Source organism: Drosophila santomea, chromosome 3L (assembly GCF_016746245.2).
Source record: "Drosophila santomea strain STO CAGO 1482 chromosome 3L, Prin_Dsan_1.1, whole genome shotgun sequence".
Taxonomy (NCBI): Eukaryota; Metazoa; Arthropoda; class Insecta; order Diptera; family Drosophilidae; genus Drosophila; species Drosophila santomea.
In genome coordinates this window covers 14,536,735-14,548,948 of record NC_053018.2, presented here as the reverse complement: position 1 = coordinate 14,548,948, position 12,214 = coordinate 14,536,735, and the positions used below count along the sequence as shown (strand labels likewise).

General features: G+C 41.1%; 1 protein-coding gene across 1 annotated transcript in view; it reads right to left on the bottom strand.

Annotated features, from left to right (window-relative positions):
* The window catches only part of LOC120448491 (frizzled), a 91,060-nt gene extending 84,869 nt beyond the window's left edge, over positions 1–6,191 (bottom strand). Inside the window, exon 1 of the mRNA XM_039630521.1 lies at positions 4,811–6,191. Within this exon, the coding sequence (XP_039486455.1) occupies positions 4,811–5,482 (672 nt within the window). The 5' untranslated portion in view covers positions 5,483–6,191. The remainder of the gene's footprint in view (positions 1–4,810) is intronic.
* Between the last annotated feature and the right edge of the window lie 6,023 nt (positions 6,192–12,214).

Genomic DNA, 12,214 nt, shown 5'->3' with positions numbered 1-12,214 from the left:
TTCTCTGATTAAAAGGGACAAACAATATGGGCGAATATGTGTTTCAGTTTCATGCTCTAGTTCATCCGACAAAAGCGGAAATCGCTCTGAGGGAAACAAAAATGTTTTGCGAAAATTAAAAAGCAAATACAAGTTTTTTCGGAAGAAACATTGTATAGATATATCTATATGTAGAGCACCTAAAAGGATATTCTTTGGCATGATGTTATGAAGAGATATAAAAAAGGAAAAAACCTAAAACCGAAAGATATCAGTTGTTAAACGAATTTCAACAAAAATCAATGGCTTTACTCAACTAACTCGCATTATATTAAAACATTCAAACATTTTATTTCTTGTTTCTCTCTAAAATAAAACAGAAATAAAGACTCAACATTGCGTTGCTAGATATCCAAGATACTGGTGCATTTAAATTGTAGCGAACACAAAATGGCCAACTGCACAACATTTAGTTTTAGTAAACGCAAAATATAAAGAAAATAAATATTTTGGGGAGCCGTTAAAGGTGACAACTGAATTGTGAATTGCATTTTTGGGGTGCGGTTGGCCAGAGTTATTAAAGCAAATGGTAAATGGGTTGTGCTGGCCGCCAAATGGACTGTCATTAAACGGCTAGCAGTAATTAAATATTTAAACATTTTTACTGGTCCGCTGTCAGCCGAAAGTCAAAGCCAAGCATTAGCATATTGTTAGCAGCTTCAACTCGAATTCAATGGATGGAGCATGAAAATATATGTCAAAACAAAATCCACTTCTGTGGGCGGCCCAAAAGTTGTGTCATAAAATCGGAGCACGGGGACTGCTTTCAATCTACGATTTGTAACTTCAGCTCCAAAGCGTTTTCTGTGTGGGACTGAAGTCTCAAGTGTACGGTACGAATGAATGAAAATATTTGTAGTTTCTTGGTAAATATTTTATTTTTGAGCTTTTACTTTCGTTCTTGGTTGTCACTCGACTAACTGGAGTTCGCCTTGTCATCGCATACAGTTACAATGTCCTGCAGGACATTGGCTTCCGTTAGACAAAACGATTTTGTTGTCCTTATCGCTTTGGACCAGGCCAGCTAACAAAAGCGTGTGCGGATAAATTGCTTGCCGATTCTCTGGTCATTTTTATGGATTTTCAGGACACGCTAGCTTTCCTGCAGCCCACTTCCTGTATCATTGTTTATCTGTGCTTAAGTAGCCGGAAGTAGATTTTCCCATCCCCCGTCAAATTAATTGAGTTGAAAACGCTTTTGTTGCAATTTCCGCACGCATCGTTGGGGGCAAAATGAGATACGTGTAAAAATAAATAAATAATCGTCATCGGCTTAACATTTATTGGTTATAAATTGAACAGCTCAAGCGTGAAATATAAAGTGGATTATAGTTTTAATGGAGACAAACCGACATGGCGAAAACAACAAAAGCCTTTTCCATAGTTTGCTATATATATTAAGGCCCAAATTAAGGGATAAATTGCACAGATAGCAGAAGGAAATGGAAATACAAGAAGGTTGCATGGAAAACCCAATGAGAGATTATCCCACGGCTTATCGGTGAATTGTTGCTGATGAGCTGCTGGTAATGATGTCGATAACTGCCAGAGTATAAAAGTGGTCCGGGCAATAAAAATAAGCAGAGTAGTTTAGGGCTTATTGATATATATTGTTAATGCTTTTTTTTATAAAGAAAAAATGTTGGGTTTTAATGCAAGTTCTGAAAAAAGTTTGTTTTGGTTTTTACCTTTAATATACTGTGATAAGACTACAAGCAAATACACTAAAACGCCAATGAAAAAGTAATCAATTGGACTACAAATTGTTTTCCAAACTGTAGTTATGCGAAATCGAAATCATATTCTTTGATATCGTATTATAGCAATTATTCTGAATAGAGATAAAGACTTTAATGATCCTATAGATTTTTGTTCATCCTGTCAATTGTTTTGAAATTGCTATTCAGCTCAGCTGTTTGAGTGTCTGTATTTTCCCAACAGAAAATGGCTTCAATATCCTACTGAGCTTTCCATTTACTTCCGGCCATCATTATCCCTTTTCCGTGTCGAATTCCGCCGAAACGTATACCATTAGATGACGTCAAAACCTTTTCAGAGCAAACAGATTACCGTGGGGCAATGTCCGATTGATGGCTACATGTGTAGACAACCGGGTAACCAGACGCTCGCCACCCACCGCCCACCGCCCACTTTTATACAGAATGCCCGAGTTTCGATCGCAAACACTGGCAAAACCCATGGCAGCCGAAAATAAATTAATCAAAGAGCGCGAAAGGACAACAGTTTAGTTTGCGGAAAGGCGGGAAGGATTTCAGTTTGGTTGTTTAGGAAATCGTAAATCCATTAAAAGCCTCATTTAGAACGCTTTCGACGCATTTAGAGGGGCGAAGTGGAAGTGAAAGAGAATCAGTCCGATTTGGGGATTATTTGTAGGCCCTAAATTGATTCATTCGGCGAGGAGACTCGCCTAAGCCCCCGACCAGGACTTTTAATTGTGGACGAATCCGTAATTGATTGTGCCCTCTTATGACTGCTGGCTTTCCACTCAGTTTCCTTTCAGAAGGAAAACAGATTTTCCTGCCCCGCACCGCGCAGCGGCAGCCTCTGCATATAATGGATTCGGGGCAAGAAAAGGCCAAGAAAAAGGGCTGTGAAATGCGGCAAAAGGGTTGAGTTGTGTCATGCCCTACGGGCCTATGATTATTTCAGCAAAGACTGAGGGAATTCTCAACTAATTCTATTCAGCATTCACTCACTCTAATTCATCCGGCCGTGTTTTGCCCTTTGGTTTGGGTAATTGATTTGCGAAATTACATATTTCGTATGCCAGATTTTTGTTTGCACGAATTTCAACAAGAGTGACTGGTTAATTTAGTCAAAAAGGTCTGACCGACAAGCCAATCGGGAAACTTCAGAGATGAAAGATGAAAAATTAGCCTTGTTGAATGAAATTAATATTTAATACACTCTGCTGACTTTAAGGAAAATGTTAGTAATTGCCCTTGGGTTAAATCGTTCAAAGGTGTCGGGCAATAATCTTATTTTAGGCATTTAAAATGAAATACAAATATTATTGTTCTTTAATTGCCAGGAAAGCACATGCAATCTCATTTTACTGGGCTTTCTCCTATCAATAGTCTTTTTACTCCTATCAATAGCCTTTTAAAAAAACAAACCTATTATTTGTAAATACAAATATATGTACCCCTAAGGCTTTTAATGATAAAGTTGATAACTTGAAACCATTACGATTAGAGCCCTTATAAATCGAGTTTAAATTCCCCTACTTTCTGACACGGCAATTATATGTTTATATGGTCGGATCATTATCTATCCAATAAACATTAATTCACGCTTCAACACGGCGCCATTATCATTATCAGACAAAGAGACGTATCTAGCTCATGAGGCACGGCAAACAGGGCCAAAACACACAGAGCTACATTTACAGATACGGATTCATTTGCAGATACTCCTCTTACAGACAATCGTGATGTGGGCCAAATGCAATCCAGGCAAACAAGCTGCTAAATTTCGCACGCAGCTCTCAAAAGGCATTTAAGCACGGGGTCTGGGGACTCCGGGAAAACCAAAGATGCTGACAGCCATGATGATATGGGGATGGAAGAATGGAAGGCTGGAAGGAAGGCAGCAAGGCCAAGAGGAACTGATGACACACAGCCAAGGAAAAACGAGACCAATCAAGAAAAAACGAGTGTGAGGAAAAAAGAAGAAGAAAAAAACGGCGAGGAATCGCAATGCTAAAGTAGCTAAAAGATACACATGTATCCGCCAGATATCCAGACACCGAGGGAAGTGTGAATTATCCTGCCTCGAAGTATTTAATGCGCTTTACTTATGGCAGCCGGCAACAACAGAGAGACGGCTAAAAATAGCAAAAGAAATACACATTGGAAACACATAGATGATGATCATCACTCATCCAAAACAAACAGAAAATAAATCGTGGAAAATCAGTTCGCTGAGGGGCTTAGGAACACGAAAAAAAGCTGCTGAAGAAAACGGGTGGAAAATTAATTAAAGAACGTGAAAATGCAACAGGCTGACCCTCAGTTCAAGTTATTAAACATTCTTTGGTTCATGTTACATATTTTTTTTACTTCTCTTCGGGAATACTCTTAAGCAGGCATTACAAATTACACAGCTCCAAAAAGAACTCGTTTACCTTTCCCCTGCCGAAGCCAAAAAAACGATCTACCTGCCGCTGTTAACCATCTTTTGTGAGCTGCTGGCAGGTAGAATGCGGGCTCTTCGGTCTTCTCTCCTTCTTTTTGTTATTCCTGCCTTATTTCTGGGGTCCCTGCCAAGGACCTCCTGCTGTTTTCCCTGGTGGTTGGAAATTGTTTTCTCGACGCAACAGGATATGCATTTTTTCCCTACTTCTGCGCTGCTCTACAAATTGAGTCTGGAGTTCAAATGAAGACATAAAAAATCATTGACCTACATGGGGCCAACAATAAACTGGCATATTAACTTCCAGGAATAAAAGCAATACTAGCAAATGGGTTTGGGGTTTTAAAGCATTTATTTAGCACAGAAAGCAATAAATAAAAAAAAAAAGCCGACTAAAAAAAGCCGACTGATGATGGTTAAACTGTATTTTAATCCTCATAATAATTAAAAAAAAAACTGACGATGTGTTTATAATTAAATGTTGTTAGCCCAACTACTGCATTCCACGGAAATCAAAATAAATAACAAAACAACCTCTACCCAATAATCTCATACTTTTTATGGCGCTTTAAATCCGCTGCATTTTAATAGATTTATTTTAATCATTTTAACTCACCTTTCCGCCAACTTTGAGTTCGTAGCCCATGCCCAGCGGCGTTTTCAGTTGCACGGGACAGACGAAGCCGATGTTCCGGTGCGGACTTTCCACGCCCGTCTGGTGCTTACGGGTGGTGACCTTGGCCACACTCCTGGTGGGCGTGGCCGCCGTGGAGGCCGAGGATGTGGTGTTCTCCGCCACGCACAAATCCTCCCCGCCGTGGACAGGAAACTTGGAGCACTCCAGATTCTCCGGCCAGTTGAAGTTGTAGGTTTTCATCAGCTTTTCACAAACCCGCGCCGATTCGCACAGAGATCGACAGGGCGGAATGGGTCGTTCCAAAATGGTGCAGACCGGAACGTAGAGGGAGCAGAGGAACAACTGGAGGTCATCGCTGCAGCCGATCTTCACGAGCGGAGCAAACTGATGGACCTCCAAACCGGCCTCCTCCTGCTTGGTATGGCCAATAAGATTGGGCATAATGGTCATGTTGTAGGGTATGTTCTTGCAGATCGATATGGTGATGGGTTCGCAGCGATTGTGATGAGGCAGTCCGTCCAGTTCCGTGCCAGAACTGGGCATCAATCCACCGCCGCTGCGATAGTATGGACTCGCGTCGAGGGGGCTTTGATCGTAGCGCTGGACACCCTGTATTAGGGTGGGTAAAATAAACAGGATCTGACGCCACATTTTGGAATTTTTCGATATCGCTGTCAAAGAACTTTTGGCGTTTTTTTTCACTCGATTTCTTTAAACACTTTTAACACACACACATGTTGCTCAACTTCGTGCACTCATTGGTACACCATTGGATATTTATTTGATTTCTTTTTTGCTGTTTAAAAACTTCACTCCCACGAAACACTTAACACCTTTTAAACATTTGCCGCCGGCAAATATTTAGTTTTGTGCTTATAAGCAAATAATAAATATTTATCTCTATTCTCTTATTTGCGTTTGCTTTTCTTTTGCTTTGATTTTTGTTTAAACTTATTTTGCTGATTTGCAGGCTTTCATTTGGTTTAACCGTTTGAATTCGACTGTTGCTATTTGTTGTTGCCAAAATATTATTGTGTCAAAACTGAATTTTTGGAGGTCTTTAGAACTTATTGGCGTTGGCTTTTATCTGGCAAAGTACCGGGCTTTACTTTTCAGGCAGCCACATTTTTATCATTCTGTTTGCGCATAAATACCGTAAGCTGTATATCATTTATGCCTCCCCCGCTTTTTGAATTTCTTTATTTCCTTCAATTCGATATATTTCGAAAAACGCGCAAAATATAACCGAACAAACGGAGTCGAATTCCACTTCTCTCGCACGGGACTTACGTTAAAAGAAGAAAACGGAGCCGGACTTCGAGTCGAATTTAATCCGCGAGCACATCCGCATGGCAGGGCATACGCTGACAAACTGAGGAACTGACTGCATGGGGCTCTTTTCAAGCCGCTCTCTCGCCGACTCGCTCTCGCGCTCCCACGCTGAATATGCGCTCTTTCGCTCAGTGCGCGGGAGGGGAGGTTTTATTCAGCCATACGCTGTGCAGTGAAGCACTGGGGGCGACCTTGAATTTGACACTCTCGGTGGGAGAGCCAGTGAGAAATAGTCGAAGAGAGCGAAGTGAAAGACAGGGCTGTTATGCCATTTGTTTGGATGCTGTCCCGTTCGCACTCTCTCTGCTCTCAACTTCTTGGCCTCCTGTTGATTAGCCGACAGGAGAAAGAAAACATCAACAAACAGTTAAATACGGGAGCATTTAATTAATTAGAATATAAGATAATTATGCTAATAGAAAATTAGGGCCGGAAGCAATGTCCGCCTTAGGGTGTGGGCCACAATCGATGGGGAGTGTTTGTATTAATTTGGTAAATGCTTTTATGTTCTAATTTAAATATAATTTAAAAAATTTATAAACTAAAAGCAAACCAAAATAAATATAACAGTAACATTTTGTCATTAAAATCCTTGAAACACACAACCGAATGGTAGAAGAGTTACATTCATATAAGCGAAATATTTTTGAGTTTTCAAAATGTCATAATGCTTAGGTCATCGCACCGTCTTATCTTTTTTTATCAATCCATCGATGTCCGTTACACTTCCCATTGTTCGTCGGTTATCTTCAGCTGTTGCAAGTGCCGTTAGAAGACATTAGCCCTCCACTGGAATGGACCTATAATGATTACTCTTCCCCGCCTTTCTTTCTCCGTGGAAATACATATTTGCACGCGTTAATTTCCTCGATTTCTGCGACAATTTCTCTGCGCACTTGCATTCACCATTTACCATTTAACATTTATCTTTATCTTTGGTTTTTGCTGTCGTTTGTTTACTTGCTCTCTTTTTGCCCCCCGACAGTTAATTAAGTCATTAACTTGCGTTTAATCTGCGCCTTAGCATGAGTGAAGAGAACTTATCGCGGGAATTTCTCTAATGACCCCGTGGTGGGTCGCCAAAGGGGTCTGAGGGGGGACGTTAGGCATCTACTGCCAGTCAATAAACTTGTTATATTGACAATAATGATGACATTTGAGGAGTCTTCAAGTTTTTTGTCTTTGTCACCTGTAGAACCCTTTTCTCCGATCAGGCTTTCTCTGTCTCTGTCGCTCTCTTTCAGCACAAGCCCTGCTCTCCCGCACTCTTTTCTGCGTTAAACAAGTGTTACCGGTTTAGCCGGCAAAGTTCACTTTATGCTTTGCTCTTTTTATCCGCTCTCTTCTTGGCTCCTTCACCCCACACTCTGCCCCCCGCGCTTTACTCATTCTTCGCTTCTACACTTCGTCGGCTTGTTTAATAAAAAGCGCCAAAGTTGCGCCGCATAAAAAGGCTCTTTTTCTCGGTCTCCCCCTTACTATCGCAAGATACACTGAAAATAAAATCGTTATAAATGCAGTTTTTACAAAAAAAAGCAGCGCAGTCTTAAAATGACATACATATAAACATATGGTAAATGATATTTCTTCCGAAAGTTGATATTAATATTTATAAGCAGCTTTTCAGTGCAATGTTTGGTTACATGTCACATATTTCCGACCATTTATGGCTACTTTACAAATGTATAGTAATCATACAAATTGTTTTTTTTCAGTGCACGTATGTCTTGGCTTCTGGGTCCATTGTTGTTGCTCAGTCGGTTTCCGTTTGCCGCTTGTTGTTGGTAGTGCTGCTGTTTCGCAGTCGCCGCTCATTTTATGTTTACAAGTGAACGAACTTTGACGTTTTGCTCTGTGCCTCTCTTTCTCAGTCTGTCTGTGTATGTGTCTGTGTCCGTGTCTGTGCTTCTCTTCCGCTCCCACTCGTTTGTTGGAAAGTGATTCCGTTGTTGTTGTCACTGTGCCGTGTCTGTTTTTGGAATATGTAATTTAATGTAATTAAAATGGAATAAAGGGTAAAAATAACACCCCGAATGCAGATGAACTTCATTAGATAAGCGAAAGGAAAATTGAATTAGCAGCCGCTTCTTTCTCACCTATTTGCATTTTTGCTGTTTAGGGCATAATTGCTTTTAATAGCAGTTAATAAAGGTTTTGGAAAGCATTCTATTTATGGAAATTAAAACTGGAAAATAAGTCTTTAATAACATTTTTCATTTCCTTTTTATCCTACTAAAAACTTCTCAGTGCAAAAGGCGTTTCACCAAAAATTCGAATATAAATCGTATGTTTAAAATTCCAACAAATATAATTCAAAACAATGATAGCGAAAACGAGTTCTTTGAAAAACACTTTAATTTGCAGCAATTGGGCACATAAGAAAACATAATTTTCTGAGTGCAGATTTTTAACGTTTTATTGTGGCTAATTTGGCATTACGATGGCGTTTTCCTCGCTGATTTTCCTCTCCACTTAGGCTGATTAGAGTGCCCCTTGTTACCCCTTCTTGTGCAACCTCTCAAGCCTGTGATTATGGAGACTTTGCGAAAGTCCAAAGCCAAAAGAGAAAAAGGGTAACCCAACTCATTTGTAGCCAACAAAATACGAGGGATAAACAAATCAATCCGCACAATTTCAGTCATGTTTCGCATGGAAAGCCAAAAAATAAACAACCCCACGGACGCACATGTGGGCTAATGCAAAAGGGACTTGGCCCTAAGCCATAAAAAGGGTTTTCAGTTACTTACATAGAAAAATACAAGTATTTACTTTTCGTTTGACCCTCTGCGAACTGCGAACTGCGAGCCACAGCCCCTTGAGTGAGTTGAGTGGGCGTCTCGAGTCACATTAGTGGAAACCCCGCAAAGGTCACGTGGCAGTCAAAAACTTTGGCCAAGAGGCACACACAAATGTCAACTTCCAGCCTAGAGCCTCCAATTTGTGGTGGAAAGATTCTAGGTACATTTTCCCATTGGCAAATGGTACCTATTACAAGGTACTCAGCAGCCATTTTAGCTGCGCCCATAAGTATGCTAGCTTTATTCGAGCCATTGTCCTTCGATAAAAGTAATATTTCCGGCTTGCTTAAGTTTATTTTGAAATATACATCCTCCACTTTGACCTCTTATTTTGCAAGTTCAGTTTGTACCGTGCACTAGCTAAAGAAGGTTGTACCATACCCAGCACTGACCCCCACCCCCCTACCTCTCCCTTGTGAGCTCACTTCCCTCTAATTAGATGTAAGAGCTCTCGGAAAAGCCCCGCAAGGGCATCTCTTGATTAAAAGTTTACAGTATTTGGTTTGGTTTTTGGACTCGGATTTTCACAGATCATTTGTTGCCATTTGGGCAATCACAAACGCCTGCAGCAACTCCCCCATTTTTCCTTTTTTGTTGCAGTGACCAGCCAGCCAGTCTGTTCTCATAAATAAAACATTTATTTACTTAAAAACAGCCGACGGCGGAAAGCTCAATTAAATTTTTTGAAAAATTGCCAACGTATCCAGGCCCAAGCCTGGAAAAAGGGCCATGGTGGGTTGAATGAGAGTGCGGGTTTTCCAACTGGACGTTGGTCAAGCATCGTTTGCGGCAATCAATCAAAATGAGAAACGGAATCTCATTAAGTTCGCCTGCCGCGTTCAATGCCCCACCAACTGTTGAATGACATGGTTGGATGTCTGAGGGCTCAGCAGGTCCATCAGAATCCAAATTGGAAAGCCAAACTGTTAAATAAATAACTTAAGAAATAACTAGAATAAAAAATATTCACACACCTTTAAATCAGATTTCATAAATTGTCCAGATTTTCCCCTAGAAATTCGCTTTAATTCGCTTTCCCCCCCAAACTACCAATAAACACTTCCTGCCACATTTGATTTGCCTGGCATGAATTATAGCGCAATTCTTATGGACTCACCTCCCACCTCCGAGGCTCAGAAGCCTGAGAAGCCTCAGAAGTAGATTTCATAGCTCAACCAACTTTATGACCTCTCCGACCGCGCGCATAATTAATTGCACACCCCGCCCACCGACCGACGCCCACTTCCCGCCACCGCCACCAACAACGCCTTCCCCCCGAGGCCAAAGGTCACGAATACCGGAGTTGGCTGTGGTTCTATTTGGTTAAGGCTGCCCCTTGACTGCCTCGTTGGCTTGGCTTTTGGGCTGCGGAAATTTGCAATTCGCTGGGCGCAGGCAATGCAATATCGCCCGTTTTCCCGTTCCCCTTCCCGTTTTCCTCCCCCCAGGGGGAAAATCTGGCAAACCAGCATACGCTGCGTATGCGTGATAAATGTGCCCCGGTGCAGGCGGAGCGATTGATGCACTCAACGGATTCTAGGCACCGAAACTAGGGAATAGTGAAGCATAAAGTGTTGGCTAAATAATTTGAATTTGAGCCTTGAGGCAAATGCCCTTTGCGGAGATATATTTGAATTTATTCACTCAAGATTGAGAGTTTCTGAGCTAAATAAATGGTGATAAATTAATGTAAGTCTGCAAATACATTGTTAAAGTCATATATATAATATATAATGTATAATAATAATAAACATTATTTTCCGTTATGAAAATTCTAGTCCAGTACTTGAAATAATGAGAAATAAATTCAATATTTTAAATAGAAATGGTTTACTTTACAGTAACCACTAAACCCGCTTTGGAATAACTAATCAATATTGGTATTTATTTAAGTGTACAAAGAAAGAGTTGCGGAAATGTGTGTGCTGTTGCCACCTACGCGTGCTCCTCTCCTCCAACGAAGAACCCACAGAAAGGGGCGGTGTGGAAAATCGAGCAAAGAGAGGGGGCTTGGTTCTGGCCTAGGGCGTTATTTATGCGATTTGGCTTACGACTTTTGCCGGCTTTTCATGGAGCAAAGAGCGTGGTGAGACGAATGGGGGCTAGTTGCGGCCAAGATTTGATCAACTTTTGCTGTGGGAGTCAAAGATTTTTCGCTTGTTGTTCGTCGGCGCATTTTCAACTTTGAACTGCATTTGATTTACATGCATTGCAAGCCCATCCTCGGCGATTTCGAGAGGGTGGCAACTACATGGAAACACAGGCACCAAAGGGGCCATGTGACAAGCGAAATGGAGTGGAGTGGAGTTCGGGCGGATTTGGAAGCTGTGCAAAGTTGTCGACAAGCTGGTTAATTGGGCGTTACAGACTTTTTGGCTGGTTGGGTTCTGAGGTTCGGTCTGGTTGGATTTACAATGGCTGCAGTTCTTCAAAAGGCTTAGAATCGCATGTAAGCAGGCTGTCTTCCCAATACCTAGCTACTATTTTTCTGTTTAAGAATAAGTTTAAAGTCTCTGGTATCCATAGCTTAAACAAATTAGACAAATCTGAGTAAATACTGTTGCTATGAAATGCAATTAAAGCATGTTCTTAAACTAACAAAAAATCTTTAGATCTACAAATATTGTTTCAACTCCATTTCCCTAACAAAGTGTTGGCGCTCCTCTGGGACTGTGAAACACTTTCCCTACTTAGATACACTCTCAGCAAATTTGATTAGCATTCCCTTGACCAATTAACACAACTGACCCAAGTTGATTCTCTAACAGGACCCGAAAAGCCCAAATGTCTAATCCAAAACTGAACCCGAACCTGAGCTGAGCCACTTCAATTAGATTAAATTCATTTGCCTCGTAAACAGAAACTGCCCTCAGTTCTCCCTTCAGATTTTTTATGGCCCTCTGTTGCGAATTTGCCACACGACTAATTTATGGCCGAAAGAGATTTCGTTGTTGTGATGCATTTGCCACCTCGAAAAAGGGGCAAGCCACATCTGATGGCGGCCAAAAAAAATATGAAAAAAGTAAAAGGTAACATTGTAAAACGGAAGCCAGTGCGCCAACCCTTCATTCGAAAGTGTAACCCCCACTTGAGCCGCCAGCAAGTTGCAACAAATTAAATATGGCAGCGGCAACATATCGTCTGGAAAAATGGCAGACCAAAACACAAACTAGCATCAGAGGCAGAGGCAGGCAAAAAAGCCAGGAACTTTTGCCAAAGGGTCAGGACGTGTGCTGACTGTGAAATAAACGCC